This window comes from Poecilia mexicana, unplaced genomic scaffold, assembly GCF_051168715.1.
Source record: "Poecilia mexicana isolate PSO_F unplaced genomic scaffold, ASM5116871v1 scaffold_2, whole genome shotgun sequence".
NCBI lineage: Eukaryota > Metazoa > Chordata > Actinopteri > Cyprinodontiformes > Poeciliidae > Poecilia > Poecilia mexicana.
Genome location: NW_028263371.1, coordinates 43,421,004 through 43,445,214, shown reverse-complemented (window position 1 = coordinate 43,445,214; position 24,211 = coordinate 43,421,004). Strand labels below are relative to the sequence as shown.

Genomic DNA, 24,211 nt, shown 5'->3' with positions numbered 1-24,211 from the left:
TTCTTGCGGCTTTTAGAGTGGGAAGAGATCAATCTATTCTTGTGAAGCACTTATCGGCTTTTAGAATAATGGGCTGGAGTTTGACCTGTTCTTGAAGATAAAATCTTTAATCTCACCTGTGTAACTTTTTCTGTGACGTTGTGAGTTCTGTCTTTGACTTTTGGTGCTATGATGGCTTTCTCTGAGGTTGGGGGAGAATGAGCTTTCTTATCGGTGCCCTCTGTGAAGTTGAGTGCAATCAGCGGGATCTTGTTGATGGTGCTGTACTTGTTGATGTTTGAATCAGAGGTAGAGCCGAGCAGACTGGACTTCACATGGTTGAAAGGGCCTGGTGATTCAGGGAAGAGAGCATTTATCTTAGCAGCAAAATCATCATCTTTAGGACAAATCTAATTAATTCTATTTCATAAAATCATAAAAAAAATTCAAATAAATCTTTGTAATCCAACAATTAAAAACTAATTGTTTTCCAAGTTAATATTCTTAGCAGAGCCTATTGAATATTGTGTACATTAAAACCATAATAGTAAAATGATCTGTTGTTTTGCTCACGTGGACTAAATTAAAATTGAAGGAACTTTAAATCACAAACATCTTTTTTGTACTAAGACATAACAGAGACTGAAGTATGTTTATAGTAAGTGATTTTCTCTCAGATATTTTTTCTTTTAAATATCCCCTTAAACATGGCACTTTCATAAGAAAAGTTAACCAGGTGGAGAAAACCCTCTTACTTTATGTCCCACTTAGTTCCAAATGAAAAACAAGTACAAGAAAAGAGCACACCTCCCACTAGATCAACATTTGGCAAATGTTCTCCAGCAGCTCTTTAGGAGTTTCCACACTTTTGCAAATTTTAACACTTTCTGTGTTAGCTTTAACAGTTTTAGTAGCTATGACAAAATAATGGAAATGTGTTTTCACAAAAAAAAAAAAAAAGTACTTGTAGCTGATTACACACATTAATGTTAGCATCTTAAAAGCAAACTCTCATGGTTTGAGGACAAGTGTTGACACAAACACAGTCCTGCAGGAGTTTCAGAAGTCCTCAACAAAACATTTAAGTATTCTGATCAGTCCAGACCTTCATTATTTGTGCTTTCAAAAATATTTCTACAATAATGATTAGATTATGTTCACAACAGGGGTTATTGGAAATGGAGTATTTCTGATTCTTAGAATATGCATTGGTGTAAAGACAGAATAATCAGCTCCTGATTGCCTTGTTTTTTTCAAACTCCTTTCTTCAGTTTCCACATTTTGTTTGCTTCAAGACATCAAGATATCACATGTGCCTTTGGTGCACATTGGTAAACGTATCTGCAGGAAATCCAGTTTTAATTTAAATTCAATCAGTGTAATCTTTTTACAGAGCTGCTGATGTACTTTTCCATTTTAAGAGAAGCTTTTGAAGAGCAAAAATTTAAGTCTGGTAAAAAGCCAATATATAAAAAAAATCAAAAGCAAAATCAGACATAAAGTAGCAAAAGGAGGGAAAAATGCATAAACCCGCTAACAAACTTAAACACTAAAAGAAAACAAAGAACAAGCAAAGTACATTGGAAAAGGGTAGAGAAAAACAAAAAAAAAGCACAAATCCATTACATAAAATGTGACTTTGATTATATTTCATATTTATATCCCATCATTCATTTTTGTTTTGCTGATGGGATATACCATGTTTTTTGTTTTCTCTATTCCATGATCACCCACATGGCTCTAAGCCAAACTATTAAGCTTTGCTTCATAAATTTAAACAAGAAATTGGACTGACTGAAACTAACAAATTTTTGTAATGTTTAACCCAACAACCTAACTACTAACACATATAATTGAGTGAATATCTTTCATGTTTATAAATTTTACATTACCTTGACTTCCATTAGCCAGCTGCCACTTATCCTTATTATTTTACTGCTTTTAAGTGAATACAACTTCCATCCAAAACGTTTGGCTGTCTGAGTAGTCCATAATGTTTGAATGATAACTTCTATAAAGTTTAGATGTAACAGCAAACTGACATTTTAGCAAAAAATCTAATTTTTTAAAGCTGACTTTAAAGCTCTCGGAAAGATTTTATCAAGGGACTCGCTGTCTGGAGTAAAAGATATCAGTTTACTCAATAGGGTTGAACAATTTTCAATCAACTTTTAGCTAATAGGCTTATTATTTATCATATTATATAAATAAATGACGTGATATAGCCATTTTAACATCTAATACAGATCCATGGACCACGACTTAAATCTTGTTTCTTAAAAACAAGATCACTAGATGGAATGTAATGAATGCATTTACATAAACTATGACCTAATATCCTTGTCCTAGTTTATATCTATTTTTCTTAAACCATACACTTATTATTAAACATAATCCTGCATAGTAAGACTTGTCTTTGCATCTAGATTCCTCTCCCAATTCTCCATTGCATCCCAGTTACATTGCTTTTGGGCACTACTATTATTTTTTAATCATTATTAAGAATTTACCTCCCAAGTTTAATGAGTCGGTAACTTCTTTGCAAAAAACTCTCCAAGCCAGTTCATTTATTTGATTTAGTTTGAATTTCTAAACAGGTTATACAATCTTTCCACTCCGGATACCTCACAGCCTGAGTTACTAATGTCTCTAATTAGAAATTGTACCTTCACTTGTATGTCGGTCCCTGAATACACTTTTTGAATTGGAGCTATAGCCCTCAATTTCATGGATGGATGAGGCTCTCCTCATGCTGCCGGTGCTGCCTCTGGGGAAGGTGTTTGACAGGGAGGTGGAGGACTGGTGAGGCTCTGTCTGGTACAGCTTGTCCCACGGGACTTTGAGGGATGAATGATCAAGTGGTTCAGGGCCGATGCTAGCCTGGGAAGAGTGGTGGCTAGAACTTATGAGGGCACGCGTGTCATTGGCCTCAGTAGGACTGCAAATGCTCTTTGTGGGTGAAGGAAAGCTCTCCAAGGCCACCGAGTCCTCATCTTCTTTGGGAGAATCCACCATTACGGCGTCCGGGTCCTCTTGTGGAAGAGATTGCTTGTTGGTATTCATCAGGCTCAAGGCGACCTGACGGAAGCGAAAGAATCTGCTCCTTCCTATCAAATGAGAAAAGAAAGTCGATATACTGATTATCTTTCTGCACTGAAATGACATTTAAAGTTCAACAGTACATCCACAAAACACTGAAGTGTCTGTATGACATTAACTTAAAATGCATTCAACACACACAAAAAGAAATCCATCCACATTATCGCAGCTGCTGTGCTGTCAACCCTCAAACAAAATGAATGTACATGTCACCAGAGTGAGGTTAGCTCAGACCAATTTCCACAATGTTCAAAGAGCTTTAAGTTGTAAGTTAATAAACATATAAATGGCATAACACTGTTTACCTACTAATAGTTGAAGTCCCCTATGACAAACCAATTTTTTTGTTACATTTTCAGCAGCTTATAACATGTATTCAATCACATATTGGACGGTTTACTTTATTATTACATTTTTGCTAAAACTGGACTGGACTTGCATTGCCCTTTCCTAGTCACACCGAATCTTTAAAGTGCTTTTACACTAGAGCCACATTCAACCAGCCAAACACACAAACATGCAGACATTCATACAGCATTTTGCAAATCAGTAGGGAACTTGAGATTAAGTGCCTTGCCCAGGGGGACATGTGGCAGAAGGAGGTTCAAATCAAACCCCATAATTTTTTAATTGCAAGATGGCCTCTGCTCCCATTGAACCACAGTATTTTAGCATGGCCCAGTTTACAGAACTAGCAAATAAATGTGGTATTTACAGCCTCCTATAAGAATTGTTAGAGTCTGAGATAATTATAATTAGAGCCATATTCACTCATGGGCCGCTTCATTAGAAATACGTCTTTGATCGCTTGCTAACCCAAATACTAAATCAGCAAAACTGAACGTTAAAACTGAATGGAGAAGAACGAGAAGGCTGGTTGGAGTATTTCTAAAACTTCCGATTCATTACGATTTTTTACAAACCACCATCTTCTTCATTCAGAGAGAATGGAGAGAAAGTCTAGTGGCAGCTGTGTGAAGGAAAATGTCTTTTCAATGTAAGAGGTCAAAGGGGAATGGCAAACTAGACAATAGAAAGGGAACCAAAATAACCACGCTTTACAAATAATTTGGAAAACAATCTCTGCCCAACACATTGACCACTGGGACAAGCATAGATGCATCCTGCCTTGTACCTACACTTCATAGCCCGGTAGTGGTGGTGTCATGGTGTGTAGATATTTTCCTGGCACAAGTTCAACCTTTAAATACAAACTTGGTATTGTATCCTTTTCAAGGCCACTAATGCTACCAGTATCCTTTATTTATTAGTAGGTTTACAGTAAGAAGAGTAGAGAAAAGAAGAGAGAACATGCAGTAGTTGGCCAGGGGGAAGGAACTGAACACGGTAGCAGAATTGAAGACTGCAGCCTCTGTTTATGGTGCACCCGCTCTGCTACTGAGCCACTTAGAGTCCCGACTTGGGACTTTTTGGATCTTGCATACCTTACATGGTTGCTGATTGTGTTAATCTCTTTATGACCCTTCTTCATGACAGCTGATTCCAGCAGGATATTGCACTATGCCAGAAAACTAAAAGGAGCACGTCGAATGTACCCCATCTGGAAAGGTGAGTCTAATAAAGAGACTCAGGAGTATAAAACCTACATCTTCCTTTTCTGAAAACTGATTATCAGTAACTATGTTTTGAGCTTCAGGGGATTACAAAATCAAACACCAAATAGCTTTTTCAAAAATATGTTACACGGGAAGCAAGAAAAAATGTTAAATGCAGAATACTTGTTTGTGTCTAAGTCCTATAGGCAATATATGCAATGAAACATTAACGGGAGCAATTAGGCAGGAAGAACAATTTTGTGGTTGTTTTGCTCCTTCAGAAATATGAGCCCAAGACAATGTTAGAGACGCATATAACAGCAATTACAGTTTAATCTCCATCTCATAAAAGAGCGGTTCCAATATTGCCCTGCTGTAATGGGACTGCACATTAAAAGATGAGGTGTGAAGACCACCAATTTTCCAACTCCATTTACAGTGTTTGTCATAAAGCGGTTGGCGATAGCTAGAAGAAGCAAATTAGTTTACCAGGAGTAATTTTAGATACTGAAGCTTGCATAGACTGATTCTCTGATGTCAAACTTACAGAAGTCTTTCAACTTATGCAATAGTGTCAGAAAACATATTTCCAGAAAGCAGCTGATGCATTAACTATTTTGCATTGGTGTGTAAATGTAAGCGATACTGCAATACATATCTCTTTTGAACATATAAAACCATTAACGAGTAAATACAAACTTGAAGTGTAAATAGTTTTTTGCAACTAAAATAATATACTAAAACAATCATATTCATGTTTGATTTTATAGTAATCTACAGAAAGAAACTCATAATCTGCAAAAACAGTAGTTCACGTACAGGTTCAATGGGAAAGTCTTGAGTGCAGCCTGAAATCAACTTTAATTCCTTCCTGTTGTGTAAGAGAAATTCAAAGTCAAAGACAACGTTAAGGTCATACAGTAAGTGTGTGCGCGCGCATGTAATGAAGACTCTTTCTCTCTGACTCCACTAATCTAAAGTCACATCGTATGTTCATCTGTCTCATGTAGCCACAGGTTCTCTTCTTGAAACCTCATCACAAGCCATCAACTCTGATTAACAATGCTAGCATAAAACACAGGGGCATGGCTGCATGCAGAGGCATAAAATTCACATATGAACATTGTACAACACAAGCTAAATGAAAGAGCCCTAGAGACAGAGAAAAGAATATTGCTGAACTGCATGTTTCATTGTTTTTGCACCATCTGATACACACCCAAAGAGAAAATACAAAGACACAAGCAGAGCACAGCATTCTATCCCTGTGTTCACATGGGGCTTGTTACTGCAACTTTGTAAGCTACTCTGTGCTAGCTGACTAATAAAATAAGCCAATGGTTCTCAAACTTTTCATAACAAAGCAATCAATCAATCAAATTTTATTTGCATAGCATATTTCAGCAGGAAGGCATTTCAAAGTGCTTTGCATAATTAAAATAAAAACAGCACGTGACATTGAATAAACAGTGAGAAAGAGAAAGATATTTTGAAAAAAAAAAGGATTAAAACAAGATAAAAAGATTAAAATCCGCGCCCCTTTTAGGACTTCAGTTAAACGTTGTTTAACTGGGACTCTAACCCTCTGGGAATTTAGTCAAAAACACCGTTTGACAAGGACTCCAACCTCTAGGTTTTTCAGACACAGTAGCACTATACTGGCAGACTTTTGAAGACAACAATTCAGCACCTAGTCAGTTTGTTGTATTATGCCATTAGAACAACAAAAGAAGAACAAATCATTCTTATCAATTAGCACTGTTGGGTCAAGGATGCAATTAGTTATGTTTTCCAAATTTTAGTTTGAAAAAGTTAACAGAAAGACCCGCCTAAATTGGAATTTAAAGTGGGAGAGTTGCAGGTTACTTACCAATCTTGATCAACAAATCTAACATGGCTGCCTGGAATTTAAAATGTAATGTTTAAACAGATTCTTTGCATTTTTGAAAATGCATCGTTATATATATTGTAAAACCTGCAGATGATTCCAATATTGTAAGATTATAACAGGGGTCTCCAAACTTTAGAATCCAAAGACTCTTTTTAGTCCAAGACCAGCCCAAAAGTTCCATGAACTTTTGACAAATTAAAAACAGAAAACCTTTGCAAACAAAACAAGCATTGGCTACAATATCTACCTTTTCTTCTTTAATATACTGATATATTTTTTCAAATGATAAAATGATGATGTAACACGTTTAGTAGTTTCCAACCTAATGAAGAGAAAAGGTAATCTAAAATATATTACAGGTACTCTTAGTGTTATTCTTTTTGGGAATTTCATTACAACTCTCCCATGAAAAAAGACCTGAAACACTGCATTTATTATTATGTCTATATTAAAAACAAACCAAACCAAACAAAACAAAACAAACAAAAAAATACTTTAGTTCATTCATTGTCAATTTAAGAAAAAAAAGTATTAAGGTCCAAAGAATCCCTTGTGGCTCTGAAGATGCAGATGCAGACCACAGGTATATTTTGTTTACCACCAGATGACTTTACTTGAAGTCAGGGTGTATTTCTTTTGAAAGAGATATGATATCATGGAATATTCTAAGATTTATTTCTGAAAAAATAAAAAATAAATAAAATAAATGTAATTCACATTTTTATTTTTCTACCCTGGCAGAAAATCTTTTTATGGAACAATTAATTAGAGCAAAGTGATAATAATGTTAAGCACACTCAGTCCTAGTACAAGGCGACCAAAGAATGGAAAGATATGATGCTATTTATAGAAGTTCAATAATAAACTCCTGGTATATCTGATACTCACTTTGATCTGACTTTGTAGGGGATGCAGGGCTTATGTTCTCTGTGGAGTGGTCACTTCCTTCATCCACAACGTATTCAAAATTTAAAATAAACATCATCACAACTCCTTCTTCATTCTTGACTGGGATTATGTGAGTAGTACACTGAAAGTCAGACCCTGAAAGAGAACAAAAATATCTGTGTCAAACAACTGAAATCACTAGGTTTAAAGGTCAGCCTAAGAACTGTAAACTTTTCAACATGCGCCGTCTAATAAGCATCACCTGAAACAATGTCCTCGAAGTCCAGTGTTTGGATGGGAAATTGTATGTAAAGATTGTGAAAAGGTTTGTAGTTTACAACAGGAGTGACTGAGTTTAATGTTTTGTTTTCAAAACCCATAGAAAGGACACATTAAAAACTTGTTACACTTAAAACTACTTTACACTATTTTTTTTAGCAAAAACGCTAGGTAGATGAAGAGAGAACTAGATGTATAGATGGATGAATAGGTAGATAGCTAGATGGAACTGATGAAGGTGAATTAAAACTTACCAGGCCAGAATAGAGAGGGAATAAGATTTAGAGGGATGTTTTAAATGGGTTGGCCCTATTACAATCAATTTAAGGACAGAAACAGAACAATCAATTTGTGCAGGATATTTGCAGTTGAACCTCTTGGCCCCGATAGTAAAACTTTCTACCCGCTGAGCTCTGAACAGCATCACAATAGCCACTGTGCAGCAGCGGCTAAGCTGACATAACGGATCAGTGACCAGCAGGATAAAGCAATTCTGACAGTGTTTTAACTCATAAACCATTAAATCCTTGACCACATAATGGACATTCCCACCATGAATTCAAACGAAAATAAGATTAGTGTTTTTCGAAGCTATATGGAAACAGCAGCATGCATCTTGTTGGTATGGGCAGAAAAGACACAGTCCAAATGGAAAAGTCTGCAGATCTGTCTGTGTAGGTTGCTGTCTTCCTCATTTATAGAGAGGACACACATTATCAGTGTTCCCTGTAATCTCCTCGGGGCTCACAGACACCCTGCCAGCAGCATTCATTAGCAGCCGACTTGGTGTCTGACTAAATATAACGAGCTTGCTCTGCCTCAACATGCCAGAAATGCGTTGGAAGGGTTTCTGCATCTAAACGAATGAAAGTAGTGATGCATTGTCAATTTTGAAATACCCTAATATGATTTTAATGGAATAGGAAACAAAAAACCAAAAAAAAAAAAAAACTTGAATGAATTCTTATTGGAGAACCAATTATATTTAATGTTTCAAGTGTATAGTGTGAGGTGAACCCATGGGAATAAATAGTGCAACATACAGCTGCATATATAGTGTGAGGATAATAGGACCAGCAGGTGTGGACTACATCCAGCCTCGTGTTATGGTTGCCTCACTGTATTTCATGATGAAGAGGAACACGGCTATCAGGGCAGGGCAGCTGTTTGTCCTTTACTAGAAAATCCTCTTGCATAAAAAAAATGCATTTCTCTGGGAAAAATACAGGTAATATTCCTGCTCTAATAAATCTAATAAAACTATAGGATAAGAAATGTTTCGATTATATCTTGGTCTTTCAAACATTTATTTCATTCTAGCTAGTGGAGAAAATACTAGAAATCTGTACAACACGGTTATTTGCTGAGAACAAGACCCTTAACGTTGCAATCGAAGAACTCAATGTGTTGACTCTTTGACTTCCAGGAAATGTATTTTTATATGAGCCTCTTCACTGTCAGGCACGTTTATTCTAAAGATCTGGACAGTATTCCAACTACTCCTCACACAGACCAGGCTCAAATAGCAGCTTAAAAACAAAGTTTAGATTGATACATTTGTAGAAATAGACTAGAATACAAATAGAATAGAATAGAATAGAATAGAATAGAATAGAATAGAAATAACCTTTATTGTCTCTCAGTGGGGAAATTCCGTACATTAGCAGCAAAGTGACAGAAAAGTCCTTTGACTTTTCTATCAAAGGACATACAGATAATATAAAAACATAAAAACTGAAAGAATAATAGGATGCACAGAAAATAACAGACATACTAACACAGGTTTTACTCGGATCCTGTTTCCACTCAGAATCACATGCAGTGTTTTGCAGTGTTTCTCCAAAACTTTATCACATTTTGTTATTCATGGCCACAAACTTGAGTATTTTTGGGAAGGGGTCCCTTGTGACACAAAAACACAAATTAGTGCATAATTGTCCATGTGAAGGAAAATGACACATGGTTTTCATTTTTTTTCTTTTTACATAACAATACAAAAAGTTTACCATGTATGTATATTCAGCCTGCTTTTTTAATTACTTTGTTTGGCCATCTGCTTTTGGAGAGCATCTGTAAGCAGTCATTTCTGGATCTTGTTAAAAATTATGAATTAGACTAATATCTAAATCATTCTAAAACCATTCCAATGTAACTATGGATTTATGTTTGAGGTTGTCCTGTGGGAAGATGAGCATCTACCTCAACTCTGTCTAGCTCACCTCTCCATGTTGAATAAAGCATACCTAATATGGTGCTAATATTGATTAATCTACTTATGTAGGCACTGGATTTTATTTAGGGGCTACATCTAAATGCAGATCATACATTTTCAAATTTTACTTTGTGATTTTTTTTTTGTTCTGTCACTTAAAATACTAATAAAATACATTGGAGTTGTTGGTTGTGGGGTGGTAAAATGCACAAAAAAGTTTAAAGGGTGTAAATACTTTTGCCTTTTTAAAGATATGAGCTGTAAACCCTATAAACACTTTGCAAATGTTTTATAATGGTTGCAGCTCAGGTCTAGACTTAGAGAATTGCTGAAAATTTAGGGTTATTAATAGAGAAAAAATATCAGAGGATATTTTCTGGAGGAAAACAAAAACAAACATTGTCAGTTTTTTTTTGAGTAGAAAAAAATAACTTTATTGAAGTTTTATAATAATTCTAATGAAAGAAAATAGAAATTTAGCTTTTGAGGGCATTTTTTTCCCCTAAGCATTCACACTGAATATTCAAATTAAAAATATATAGGCTCCTAATAACACATAAACTACTAACAACACTTTGCAAGTGCTTTCTTCATCATTGCGGAATATTTTCTATGGTAAAATTATCTTTTGTTTTATAACTGGCTTAAAACAATTACGCATCATCGAACACTGAGATACTGTTGGAACTGAAATCCAAAATGACGAATTCAGCAGGATGGGTTTTGGGCTGAGCCTTACCTTAACAGATGGGGAAACAATAGTCATGCTTAAAGGCTAAGCAGCAGGGGTCCTTTTTCTCATATGGTCTCCTGCTGAATGTCACCTCTACTAAAATGGATCTAAAGAAAAGCTCCTAACAATGTCATTGCAAGAACAGCAAGTATGATTTTTGATTTTCAGCAATAAATTTGTACAATTGAGTACAGAAATAGGTAAGCAATAAATAGTTGATTTAATGATCTACTAACAAAAATTACATAATTGTAACTTTTGCAGAATATCATTATGCATCTAAACATTTTTTTTAAACGATGTTTAGGCCTAAAACCCACATTTCCAATGTATAGTGCATTCCTGTTGGTTCTGTAGACTCACATAAAGGCTTGGAAGCATAGCTGTTTAGCCTTTAAAACATTCTTTTCATGGGCACACTTGGAAACAAAGAGGTTGGAGCAATACTGGCAAAACTGACAAAACAAATACATGTTTTGCCACTTGAGATTTTTTATTGGCACTAATAATTGCCACTATTGTACAATGGGATGTTTTATCTTAAGTATAGCAGATAATTTGTCTTTTTCAGCAGAGGGAGTAGCACATTTGAAATATTATCGTCACAGCAACCATTACAAGATACACTTTGAATACTGTTGTGTTTTATTTGTAATTTTCAAGTGTTTCGTCAAAAAAGTAAAACAGAAAATACTTGGAAAATACGTATTCTTGGTTTGAAAAAAGTTTTTGTACATGTAATTTCTAATATGATGTCATGCAAATAAATTAACCAAATATGTAAAAAAAATCATATTTAACTTAATGTTGACTTAGTTCAATCAAAGTTTGCTATTTATAAACTATAAGCCATACACTATTTTTATTTATTTATTTATTTATTTTTGCTTATATTCATTTTATAAAATGTTCAAATTATACATACAGTCATATTAAGTCATACTTGGACACGTATGAAATTTCTCAGTAGATTATTCAAACTATTACCTGAAATAATTGCTAAGAGATAAGGGGATGGACAATCCTTATAAATATTAATTAATGCCTTTAACAGGAAATACACATAATAAATACACTTTCAGTCCTTTAAAATTGTTATATTTAAAAATAGACGTTCTACATTAAACCTAGTGGGTTTTTTCCCTCACCACATGATGCCTCTCCAGATTTTCCACAGTTTCTCTTGGCAAACAATAACAAGGACACCCCTTCACCTGAGCTTTGATGGATGACAAACTATTTTCTACCACACATCTCCTTACAGTGACATAATGCCATATATAGCTTTAATTGATGCTGGCATTGTACCCTTCCTCTGTTTAACCTTCATGGACCATGACAGCAGTAAACTTGCTTTAGTTAACATTTCACACTGTTTCACACTCCCTTCAGTTTTGCTCTAAACAGAAAGCTAAGAACAAAACGAGTATTACCCCTGGGATAAGATCCATGTCATAGCCACTTCAATAGTGAAGCCATGTGCACTGTGTTTGAGTAAAATATTGCTGTTAGAGGTCAGGAGAATTATTTCTGAGGTATCTATATGTAGCAATCCCATTTAAAGGCTCTAGTCAGATCTATTCCTTTCCGGATTTAGGGATTTTATTTTTTTATTTTTTTGATCCGAGAAGGTTAGCCACAAAGCCTAACCACCCTCATTTGGAAACTGCATGACGTCCAGATGATTGAACAAACATATGAAATATTAATATAAGAATGCTGTTTGTAGGCCAGCCAGACAGCAAAATAACACTGTCCTAAATGCACGGATGGCTTAAATAATGTTGATGTTCGTTTCTTAGAGGGACAGTGGCTGCACAGATTGCTCAGCAGGTTACAGGAATTGACCGATTTTCAGCTTGACCAGCTTAACCAGTGACCAGCTGATCATGCTGCTCAAAAATGCTGTTTTTTATTTATTTATTCTTCAACCCCATAAACTCTCCATAGCACATTACTAAGCACCAGCAGCATAGTAAGTCCAATATAGATATTATATTATATTATATTATTTTACATTAGAGTTTAAAGATTAAAATATTTTAATGTTATCAGACTATTAGAAACACCTCTTACTCAAAATATCACTTTTTTGAGAATCATTTGAAACCACTTGAAAAAACCTCAAATTGACAAGTAGAAATGTATACTTGCTAATTCAATTATCAAAAGGGAATTGGAATGTGTGACACAATATAACACCGCAGAAGAGATCTCAAAGTTTTAGGTAACCTTGCAAAGTACAGTGAGGATTTTTCTAATGTGAGAATAAAATATAAATACTATTCCACAGTGAAGGGATTCAAGTGTATCAGCAGCAAGAGGCAAATGGAAGCATACATAATATTATTTAAACTAATGTGAAAGTATAAAAAAAAATAACAAAAGAATAAATAACTGTACACGGAGGACAACTCTGCAACTTAGGAAATAATGGATTGAAAGGAATTTGTAACTGAGTAGGGAATTTAAAAAAAACATGCAAGATATTTATATGTGTACATAAAAAACAGCAACAGACTATTTACAAAAAAAAAAAAAAAGACTGAGCAAATGTCAGCTTGGATGTACACATAACGACATGGGTCTAGTCTCTTTCTTAGTCTGAGGTTATTGGGAGCAGTGGAGGTTCTAAAGTCTAGCAGCTGCTTGGTGGAAGGATATGATATAATGCTTCTTTTGGGTGGAGGCAAAGTCCTACCCCAAGTGGAGGAGGTTATGTATTTCAGAGTCTTGTTCAAGAGTGAGGGAAAGATTGAGTCTCCAGCAATGTGAATGGTGTACCTGGATTCGTAGTGAATACAATTTACTAACCGATGCTCTTACTCTTATCTTTGTTCATGAGCTTCGAGTAGGGACAGAAAGAATGAGATTGTGGATACAAATGGATACATCTCGGCTCTCCCGGAGAGACAGGGTGAGAATCTTGGTCATCCGAGAGGGACTCTGAGTAGAGAAACTGCTTTCTATGTGCAATATAAAAATTAAATATACAAATATAAAATCTTGGATGGTCTTATAACGTATGAATTGAACATCATGCAGCTTCAGTTTGACACAAAGTAATTCATTAAAGATATATATTGAATTTTGTCATCTGATGCTTGTTATCACTCACTACAGGAATAGCTTTAAAGCAAGAGATGTCATGCTTTTTCGCAGCTTTATTTTGGCTGTCAGTGTTTACTCAGTTCTTGTATTTCAGGCCGGTAACACATGCAAAAGAGTAAGAAAAGTGAAATTTTACCACTTTGCAAATATGTCATTTCCTTTCACAATGCTTGAAAAAGTCTGGAGCTCAATGCAGCATGTGATGAAGCATTTCAGAAAGTAGTTTTTCAAGTTGTTACGTTTACATCTCAATAATGTATGATTGTTGATGGATTTTGTTAATACTTTATTCTCTTCACATTTTCTACTTTCATCATAGTGTGCATTGGGGCTGTGTATTTTCTTGCTGAGGTGAATAGAAGAAACAAGTGGAGATTCTAACAGAAAGAACCCTGTGATAGGCCGAAAACAGGTTGAGGTTCATCCACCAGTAGTTAGAGCTATAATAATATTTCAAAGGGGTTGCAAGAATCAGTATTTTAACAAATAGATGCTCAAGGGCATAAATAGGTTTGTCTTTATTTGCATTTACGCAAAACAACAAATTTGTATTATTTTATTTTGTTTTATCTATTTTTATTTTTGCATTTTACACTAAATTATGAATTTATTTCTGTATATATTAATTCCTTTCTAAAAAATTAAAGAACAAAGATAATTATAGCACACTGCAAAGCATGAAAATGAGATTTGATTCTCAGTTAACCCCGTGTTTAGAGGCTTGAAAAAAAAAAAGTAATTGCTTTCAGACAGCACTTGACTGGGTTAAGTTAACAAAGCAACTTGTTACCATAAAGTAATTATTATCGGAGCTGTATGAAAGTCTGGTAATTTGGGACAAATGTTCAAACTTTTTATAAAAAAAAACAAAACAAAACTGGGTGACTCAATCAAGTAAAAAAAAAAAGTCATAGTTTGGCAATGTGTTATACTGCAATGTGCTGTTGCAAATTATGCTGTTTCCAAGCATTTATTTGAGAGCCTGAGCTCACCACTCCACTTGTTTTTATTAACATGTGTTGATTTTCTTACTTTGCAGAAAGTATTTTAAACTGCAAAACGAGCCACGCTCCTCTACACTGTTTGCTAAATGTGGAAAAGTGTTGCAAAAATAGCAAAGATGTGGGGACTTGAGGGCTCTACATCCTCTCTGTAACCTTTAGTTTAGTTTCCTCTCTGTAACCTTTAATTTTGATTTTACTTGATTAACCTCTGCCCTGTGGAATCTATTCATTAGAGCTATAGAGCTGGGTTTGTTTACTACTGAAGATAACTAATTATTTAGGTCTCAGGCTGCTCAATACTTCCGATCTTTGCCAAGACTCTTCACAGGAAACAATACCTGTGGCCGTGGTCACAGCTGCAAGATGTGGTTAATATCCTTGACGATGCATTTTGCGTCGATGAACGAATGAATGGCTTTTCAGTCCCTGACATTTATAAAATGTTTTCTTGTGAGCCAAGAAATGTCATTTACACCTGCTTGAATGAAGGGATGGTATATTAAGCCTAGCCCCCTTTTCAGGATGGAAATTTCATTACTCCAGATTACATTTCCATCATCAATTATTAAGACATTGCTGTTTAATTAAACGATCATCTGAACATTTTTGTGAAGAGAATTCAAAGGTCACGAGCACTTGTATCGAAAGAAGGAGGAGGATGTCCTCAAGACAGAAAGACTTCTGCTTATTTTCAAGTAAAATGAGTTTACTAAATAGTATCAAATCTCACTTTAAAATGTGAATCACCCTTTTTCTTTTTTGCTTAATTGCTTTGTTATTGCTGAACACTGACTTTTAGTATTTATGCATCGTCCTCTCCGAACACTAGTGCAGTAGCCCTGCAACTACCGCTCAGCTGCAAGCTGTATCTAATGAAATCTGGCATGTTTCTGTTTAAAGGCTATTCTGCTTTGGCCAATACACAACATTAGGGGCATAGTCAGTCAAGAGTAGGGCATGTAGGGAGAGGCCATGCAAACTCACCCTTTGTTTAAAGTCCTTGGGGCTTGTGGCATTATCTCTCCTCAGTGAGACCGCTGTTAGCCACACAGTCTGGCCTAATTTCATCCTCAATCACCATCTTCAGAGCCAAAAGGGATAACTTTAAGCACCAGCTATAAGCAGTGATTCGCCTGTATTTACTTTTGCCAGTTCATGATACTCCATTTCCTTAGTGAGACACGACTTAAACATATTTTTTTAAGGAAGCAAATTTTTTGGTGTTTTAAAGTCCTCATAAGACCTCATAAGATTGTTCATAAGCAATTATTTTTTTCAGAGACTACAAAATAAAAGACTGTATTTTAGCTAATTGGAAATTGGTGTAGAATGATTCAGACTCTTGTTTCTAAGTTTCAATCTAAGTTGCTTGTAATTCCACAAATAAAACTGAAGAAGCCATTTTTTTCCCAAATCAAAAACTGCTATATGATATTTCTACAATTGAACCTGAAATGATTTGTACCTCTGACATATTTAAATTTAAAATGATATTTACTTATTTAACATGGATGTTTTTATATACGACATGAAAGCATTGGACTCTCAGCCCGATGCCATCAGAATATTAGTAAGTATAGAAAAAATGATCAAGCAAACCAGTGACATTCTATCCTATTCTGAAAAAAGAAAATGTACACACTTCATCACAATACAGGCAGAGAATACAAAACGTAAAACAAAAAGTACATCATCTTTGACATGCATGAATTCTATCCATCAGTTTACTTGCTATTTCAAGGGGTGTGCTTCATTTCTTCAAGTTTTGCCTCACACAACATGTATTTTTAGATACATGGGAGGATAAGAAATATGTTAAATTCTGCCAAATGCTGAAACATGAAATTAAAGCCATAGCAGATTCTCATCACTTATTCACAGACTTCATTGTACTGCCCTCACATCCCAATTAATAATTATTTCTTCATCCAATACTGCCAATAATGAAGCTGACATTAGTAGTGTGTCAAAAAAAGTACTTCAATTACGACACGCATCCAAATTTCTCGTAGCACTTAATTCGACATGTAATCTGATACTTCTGCTTGGAGAGTTTATATATGATGAATACTGAAGAGCAAGACAGCAGTGAAGGCTGAGCATAATGAAAAATGGATGCACTCTTTCAGAGTGCAGCCACCCAAGTGTCCTACAACACACCTTGTGTACTGGAGGCACTCTCTGTCCCGTGTCCCCTCTCTCCCCTGCCACTGAAGCCTCGGCAGGGTGCACGTGGCCCTTCAGTCCCCTTGGTGGGGAGTCACCTATGAAACCCTGCACCCACGCACGCCACATGTCCCAGATCATTCAGCGTGCTTAGCTAAGCTGCTGCTGTTATGTAGCCATTATCCATTTAACTTCTCTCTGCTCCACGGTGTCAGCTTCCTTTTGTTAAGACTCATTCAGGTACAAAGTATTATTACACCCTCTGGAATAGGATAGCTTTACAAAGCCCTCAAGGGAAAGCGTTTATCTCATTGAATATGTATCCTCGCTGGAGGAAGCCTGCATGTGGAATATCTCTCACAACCTGTATTGGCTTTTCCCAGAAAGAGGAACACTCAAATTAAAAGAAAATGCCCCCATGTTGGAAGTCTTTACAGAGCTTCTGCACTTTCTGTTGTTCCATTACTTTTCTTTTCTAAGCAGCATGCATATAAGCAGCTTAACTTGTTGTCTGTTCATGGAAAAAAAGGCCAAAGCTTTGTTGCTCTTGATGGCACCCAGATTCATCAATCCAAACTTCATTTTTTTAAGACTTCCCATTTCATTAAACACACAGGAAAACAACCAAGCATAAACACTAAGGTTTAAGGTTGCAACTTAAGTCATATTGAATGCTAAAAGCCAGTAAATCTCACGCATTAAACAAGGGACCCAATGAGACTGCCAAACTGTCTAAACTGGGGCTGGTTTATTTTGAAACTAGACACATAGAGTGAGGAACATGAAAGGTTTAAATGCGAAGGATTATGGCTTATTTGCATTAGGACAGATACATCGAAATACCGTGAGGAAGCAGAGGCATCAAACGCACTTTGTACCCATCGACTTTGACTTACAGACGCTTTTAAATCAATGGGTCTATTGCTCTCCAGGATGCCATGAATCTTTAATTTCCCTATAGCAGTGGAAGTCTACGAACTGGGTCTTCTATACCAGTTTAATGCATTTACTCTGTAAGCTGCTCATTCCCAGTCACAGCACTGTCAGCCCTGACATCTTTATTCATGAGCTCACTGCAAATTCCTCTGAGGAGTATTAGGAGTTGTGTCTTGAAGCTGTGATGCACACCAAGGAGAATTGTCATGAGACTGAAGGCAATGATAATGTCAAAAGGTTTCGAAGCTCTCATGCTATGCTCTTTAAAGGTTCTAGGTACAAGATGATTTTCAAATGCTACAAAGAAGTAGCATGAGGATGGTTAACAAAGCAAAGTTGCTTTAAGATATTCCCCCATATAATAAACATGCTTTCATGTGCGCTTTTGAAAAGATCGTGTTAGACTGTGGCATGTGTAAATAGCCTGCAGCGATGTAACTACCTCCCAGTTTGTTCAAGATGAGCGAAAAAAGGAGGAGAAGTTGAGGCTGATAGCTGCGGATGGTAGATTAAACATGTATCCGCAGCCCAGAATGTAGTCAAGCTCCCAATTAATTATTAACACCCTGGCTCCTTATGATTAAATAAAATATTACTTCTTTACTTCCATTTGAACTCCTTAAAAAACGACGCTGCTGTTTGCGCATGCATCTGTGGTCATCTCAAGAGAGACAGTTTAAATGTACAGCATTGCTAAAAGAAATACCCTGCCTCGGCTCAAAATTAAAATTAAACATGCACATTTGTGTGCTGCTCTAAATGAGGAGTGACCTCAGATTGTCTGTGTGCAGCCAAGTCATGCTGGCCATAAAAAGCTCCACAGAGAGCACAGTAGGAGGTGGTCAATCTGGGGATTTATGCCACTGAGTGGTGACATTGTATTAATTCTCTGCGATTTAGGACTGTTATCTCTCCACATCATTCATATCTGGGTGATAATTTTGCAGTTATAAACATCAAATGCCAGTTTATCATAACATATTTCAAGTCTGGAGTGTAGTTGGCCCCACTCAGATTTTGGTTATTTGGCAATTTTTCAGATAATCAAGCATAGTAAATAGAGGTAACAAGATCAAGGAAAAACTTGTTTTGGTTCACTAGCCTGTGAAGGTTCATCATTTTTCCATGTTTTCTCTATCTGTGGCTCTCACTATGGTTTACTGGAGTCTCAAAGCTGTAGAAGTGGCTCTATGACCCTTTCAAAGCCCATAGATTTCAAATATTAGGTTCCTGATCTGTTCTTGAATTTCTATATATATATATATTTAGGAAGTCATGTGTTGTTATGTGAGATCTTTGTAGCCTATCCTATGCTGTCAGACAGGGTAATTTAATGAAACTATTGATTCCCTAGGTGTGGCTAGCAAAATTTAGCTGAACTTCTGAAAACTTGGTGAGTCAAAGTTAATTCCTAATTTAGCAAGTTGGGCAATAGTACACAGAAGTCTAATCTGAGTAGTTATTTTCTTAAAATAATGAAATAATTTAAATTGTTCATTTTGTATAGTTATTTTGCCTCTGATACAAAATACTTTGCTTCCAAAAAGTGGTTTTTGGAAGAGAAGTTTGTCCAAAAGCTCTACTTCTATATTTGCTTGTGCAGTTTAGCATCAATAAATTAGCAAGCTCTAACATGTGATAAGTAGAAGTTATCCAGGGCCAATTGGAGGTAGTGGTTGCACAGCCTGGTTGAACAGGCATGGCTAAGGGCTAGCAGCTGGGTCTCGGCCCAATTAAGCAATACAGCCGGGGCCATTGTGGCATACCCATAGTGTCCCACTTCTAGAATGAGAAAAAAGCACAGAGTGAAGTTCTTAAAAGGCAGTAGTAGTGTTTTTTGTTTTTTTACTATAATGGATTTTAGACTAATATTTTGAGTCAGCTCCGTTTAGTGCAGTTTTGCTTTGATTTACAAAGAGTATGCCAAATTTTGCCACATTATTTTGGCCTAACACTTAACAATAAACTGCACCAAAATTAATCAAACGTTATTTTGCAGTTGGTTACACAGCCTCCACCATGCGGATTAAAACTTAACTTAGACAGAAATAAAACATAAAGCAGGCGGCGATGGTTGAGTGATGATGCATTTCTTAATTAGCTCTCTGTGCCATTCAACAGTCAAATGTAACATTTGTTTTTGGAGACCAGAACTGCTGCTGCCAAATGGCTGCACATAAAGAGGGAAGGATGATGCCACTGTGGCTCCGCTCATCTGTTTTGTATAATCTGTCACTTTCATTGCTGTTTCCCACAGTCCATCAAACCTTAAATCCTGTTCAGCATATATGACCTTACAAAACCTCTGATCTAATCTTCTCTCTTGTGATGTGATTTAAAAGAAAGCCAAGATGCGGGCTCTGTTTGATAGGCACATAGAGGGAAATCAGATGGGGACCAGATCAGCTGATTTTCAACTTGACTGGACCTGAAAGGTGACCGGACAGCCAGAGACACAACATATTTATGTTTTTCCAATCAGTGAAAGCACCATGAATGAGCACAGTCCTGTAGGCCTAATCAGGGCTCTTGTCTGTGTGGAAGCTATTTCTAAAGAGGACTCAACGTTTTAGTTAAACCTATCCCTAAATATTTACACCTTTTGAGCCCCGTCACTTCTGTCTCTAATGAAACATGATAGATTTTGAAACACTGACAGACTTTTAGGAATCTGTTAATAAGATTTGCAATCTGTGTGGAATAGACAGGGAGACTGGCACTTATAGGTTTGATAAAAGTTTCTGAAAACAGTTTAAAAATGATTATGAAAATCATTTTGGATTTTGGTTAAAATAGTAGAACCTTTTCTTACAGTGACTGCTCACTCACACAAGAACAAAACTTAGGGAAAAAAAAGAACAAAGATCAGAAATCAGCCAGTGAGCTCTGATCTATAATATTTAATATTTAATAGTTACTTGCCTCAGATGTCTTGTACTAAGTTCAACATATGCTATAGATTTGCATCTCTATTTCTTATATGTGTACAACCATAGTGAAAGGACTATTTTTATTAATCAGTGCCAATGTAGTCAATTGATCCAAACCAGTCAATAAAAAAAATATGTATTCAAATAGTAATTTTCTAAAAGTAAATAATGTTACATCTAAGTAGATTTTGGAAGCCCTTTGTGTGTTTTAGCAACATCAAAGTCAGACTTTTACTTTCACACTGTATATTGCCTTCAGAGTAAACTTACAAGCTGGAGCCACAGCTGACTGCCCTCATTGTGTTCTCCCATCTGGGGTAATGTGGACTTTACTCCGTGTAACTGACTCGGGTATGTTTGTGGTCGACTGACACAAAGGATCATGATAGGACAGCAAAGAGGAGCTGCAGCATGGCTGAACCATGTCAAAAAAGATGCTTCTTGACTTGCATGCATACCAGCCACACTCAGTAACAGTTTTTGACATGGGTGATGCAGTCCCCTGCCCAGAGCGACAAAGGCTACGGGGGCATCACAAGCACCTCGTGGGGGCCACATCAGTCAGTTGTGCCCCAAACAAGATTCCAGTCAGCCAGTCATAAAGGTTTTCATATTAAAGGCTATGTTCGCAGAATTAAACTGATGTGAAGTGAAACACTAGTCACCACCTACCTATATACCTGCTGAACTAGAACATTTTGAGGATCTGCATAGTCACTAATAGTCCAGGACTGATATTGCATCTTTAATGTATAACACTGATTAAAAGTTAGTTTAGTTTCACAAAATCACTTTTAAAAACAAATATATTTTAGGTTATTTAATTGTGTTTATTTTAAAAGAAAAACTAGTGTTAAAATAACACTAAGTACAGTTAAAATGATGTTTTAATGCCATGTCTTTGTGGTTTTGGATTTTAATACAAAAGTCTCAAAAGAAAACAAAGAAAAATATTCTCCCCATGTGTAGAAGTAGTTTTCAAATTCTTGTCGAGGGAAACATTATACCTTTTTTTTTATATCTTATTATTTAAGGAGTAAAACAAGAATAGCAAACATATATATATATATATATATATATATATATATATATATATATATATATATGATATTTCTGTTTAATACTTTTGTAAGTTATTATTTATTGTGTGACTCTATTGAAGATCCATTAAATATAATCCTTTAAATAACACTTTGTTTTATGTAAGCAATTAAAAAAAACAAAAAAACAACTGGACTCCATGACAATTCTTCTTCACATGTGTTTGACAGAATCTTGGACTAAGGGTGGCACCATAGGCTCATGATATGAGGCTCAATACCTCTGTGTTTTATTTTCTTCCTTGGAAAACAGTAACTTTGTCAAAAACACAGATGTTTTAGAGAGAAGATCACACTTTTTATTGATACACTTGGTGTTATAGTTTCAATAAGAATGACACCTGGGCTACTTTAGATTCTGCCACATGACTAAGTTTCTTGTGAATAGAAATATCAAAACAGCTCATTTTCTTTCTTGTAAGTGAGAGTGAGATGTAGCCATATTCCAGCCACTTTACTGCCAGTGTGTAGCACCAGATAGGGAAGTGGCAGTGCTGCTCTGTTTCAAACAGTACCAAAAAAATCCCAATCTACCTGGGACTTTAGTCTGGCATCTCCTTTTAGTAGTTTTGAATACCCACGCCATGCCTATTCACAAATAACATTAGATTCTGTGAAGATTTGCATAACGAAAACAATAACAAAGAGAAACCCCCCCCACCAAAAAAAAAAAACCAGAATGCAACAACAAAGCCGACTCTTTGTTAATCCACTCATAGTAAATCACAAGTTAAGTGCAACTCCGTGTAAAATAATCTATGCCAAAGAAGCTCCATACCCAAGCAAAAGGTAGGAAAAGGAGCCGAAGGAAGGCCTGGCCCAGGGCGTTATTCATGCCAAAACCGCCGCTGACCACATTGCTTTGCCATGCCCAGTTACTCACCATCCTTCCGGTGGTAGGTGATCTCCACCTTGCGCTCTTCGGAGCCAAGCACAGCCTGCGCCACCTGGTTGATCGCCTCCTTGTCGGTGAGGTCCCCATGGAGAAAGTCACAGGTACAGGGCTTCTGCATGATGTCTGGTCTTGAGAAGCCCGTCATCTCACAGAAACCATCGTTACAGTATATAATCGCACAGTTCTCCACCCTCGCATTGGCTATGACAAATTTGCGATCTGTGAAGAGGTGAGACAATAAGCTCCGTTTAACAATAATAAAGAAAACTTTATCATTTTTTTAACATTATTACAATAACGTCGTAATAAATAAACTATATTGGCTGCCTTTGTTATCTAAATGCTTTTATGAAAAGGGAAAAAAAGTGAGACATCTATTCACTTTTCTCCTTTTATCTCAGTGTTCATTGAAAGACATCCACAGAATCGCCAGGTAGCAGAATTTACGCAAAGATACTCACTCTGACCCTCGAATTTCCGGATGATTAATCCAAGGAACGTGTTTTGTGGCGCAACGTGACCTCTTCTCACAGGCATGTTTACTTATAATTCCGCGACCTCCAAAAAAAAAACAAAAAAAAACGTCTTTACAAGTAAATCCTGAAGTTGCAGATGTTGCGTCTTTGCGCTGACTCCTCTTGCATCCTCTACGCACAGACGGGGGGCGGGGAGTGATAGGTCTTTCCACTTTTTATTTATTTATTTTTTTTTTTGTGGCTTTTTTCTGAATTTAACCTCCCTACTTCATCGATGAGTTCTTTATCCCGCTTGTATGCCTGTGCGTGTGAATGTCCCCTCGCCGAAACGCCGGACGGAATCCGGGAGGATAGCGTGAGTGAGATCCGGTACGCGGAGCATTTCGCTCTGAGGATGGGATGCGAGCCTGACGTCCTCCGTCGCGGTGTGTTTGGCGCTTACAGTGGACGCTGGTTAATATGCCAGGAGGAGTGACGCTGTTCCCACTGGGCTTAGGCTGCTATGCCTGGGGTACTGTTTCACAACCTGCCGCAGCTGCATATTGTTGAAGGAAAGACTTTGCGCTTAAAATAACCTTCACCACCACTTTCTTCCTGCTCAGACTTGTAGTGGAGAGTGAATGTGACAGACCTCTTTCCGAGTTTGTACTTATGAAACAGAACATATTTCAGACATTAACAATTAATATTAACAAGTACTGTTGAATCATTAATGGGAACATACACCAATGAATGTGTTCCAATCAGTAGGAGCTCAGGAGTTTCCGTGGGTACTAAGCGAATCATCATGCAAAGCATCAGGTTTATATATAAAAATAGTATTATTGATTAACCATAATCATATTGCCATCAGTGAGCAAAATGTAAACAATACATGAGAGGATGTGGTAAAGTGAAGGGAGTAAATAGTTATTTATGCCTTGGATACGCAGAAAGTGTCCATAAGCATGGAGAAG

At 36.4% G+C, this 24,211-nt stretch overlaps 1 protein-coding gene across 2 annotated transcripts in view; it reads right to left on the bottom strand.

Moving 5' to 3' along the window:
• kcnh7b (potassium channel, voltage gated eag related subfamily H, member 7b) overlaps nucleotides 1-23,868 on the bottom strand; it is a 41,841-nt gene extending 17,973 nt beyond the window's left edge. For both annotated transcript variants that reach the window (XM_088001261.1, XM_088001270.1), the window contains exons 1-5: nucleotides 23,241-23,868; nucleotides 22,768-22,998; nucleotides 7,414-7,569; nucleotides 2,646-3,086; nucleotides 117-328 (exon numbers count right to left, since the gene is read on the bottom strand). In XM_088001261.1, the coding sequence (XP_087857387.1) occupies nucleotides 117-328; nucleotides 2,646-3,086; nucleotides 7,414-7,569; nucleotides 22,768-22,998; nucleotides 23,241-23,316 (1,116 nt within the window). In that variant the 5' untranslated portion in view covers nucleotides 23,317-23,868. The remainder of the gene's footprint in view (nucleotides 1-116; nucleotides 329-2,645; nucleotides 3,087-7,413; nucleotides 7,570-22,767; nucleotides 22,999-23,240) is intronic.
• Nucleotides 23,869-24,211: the final 343 nt, after the last annotated feature.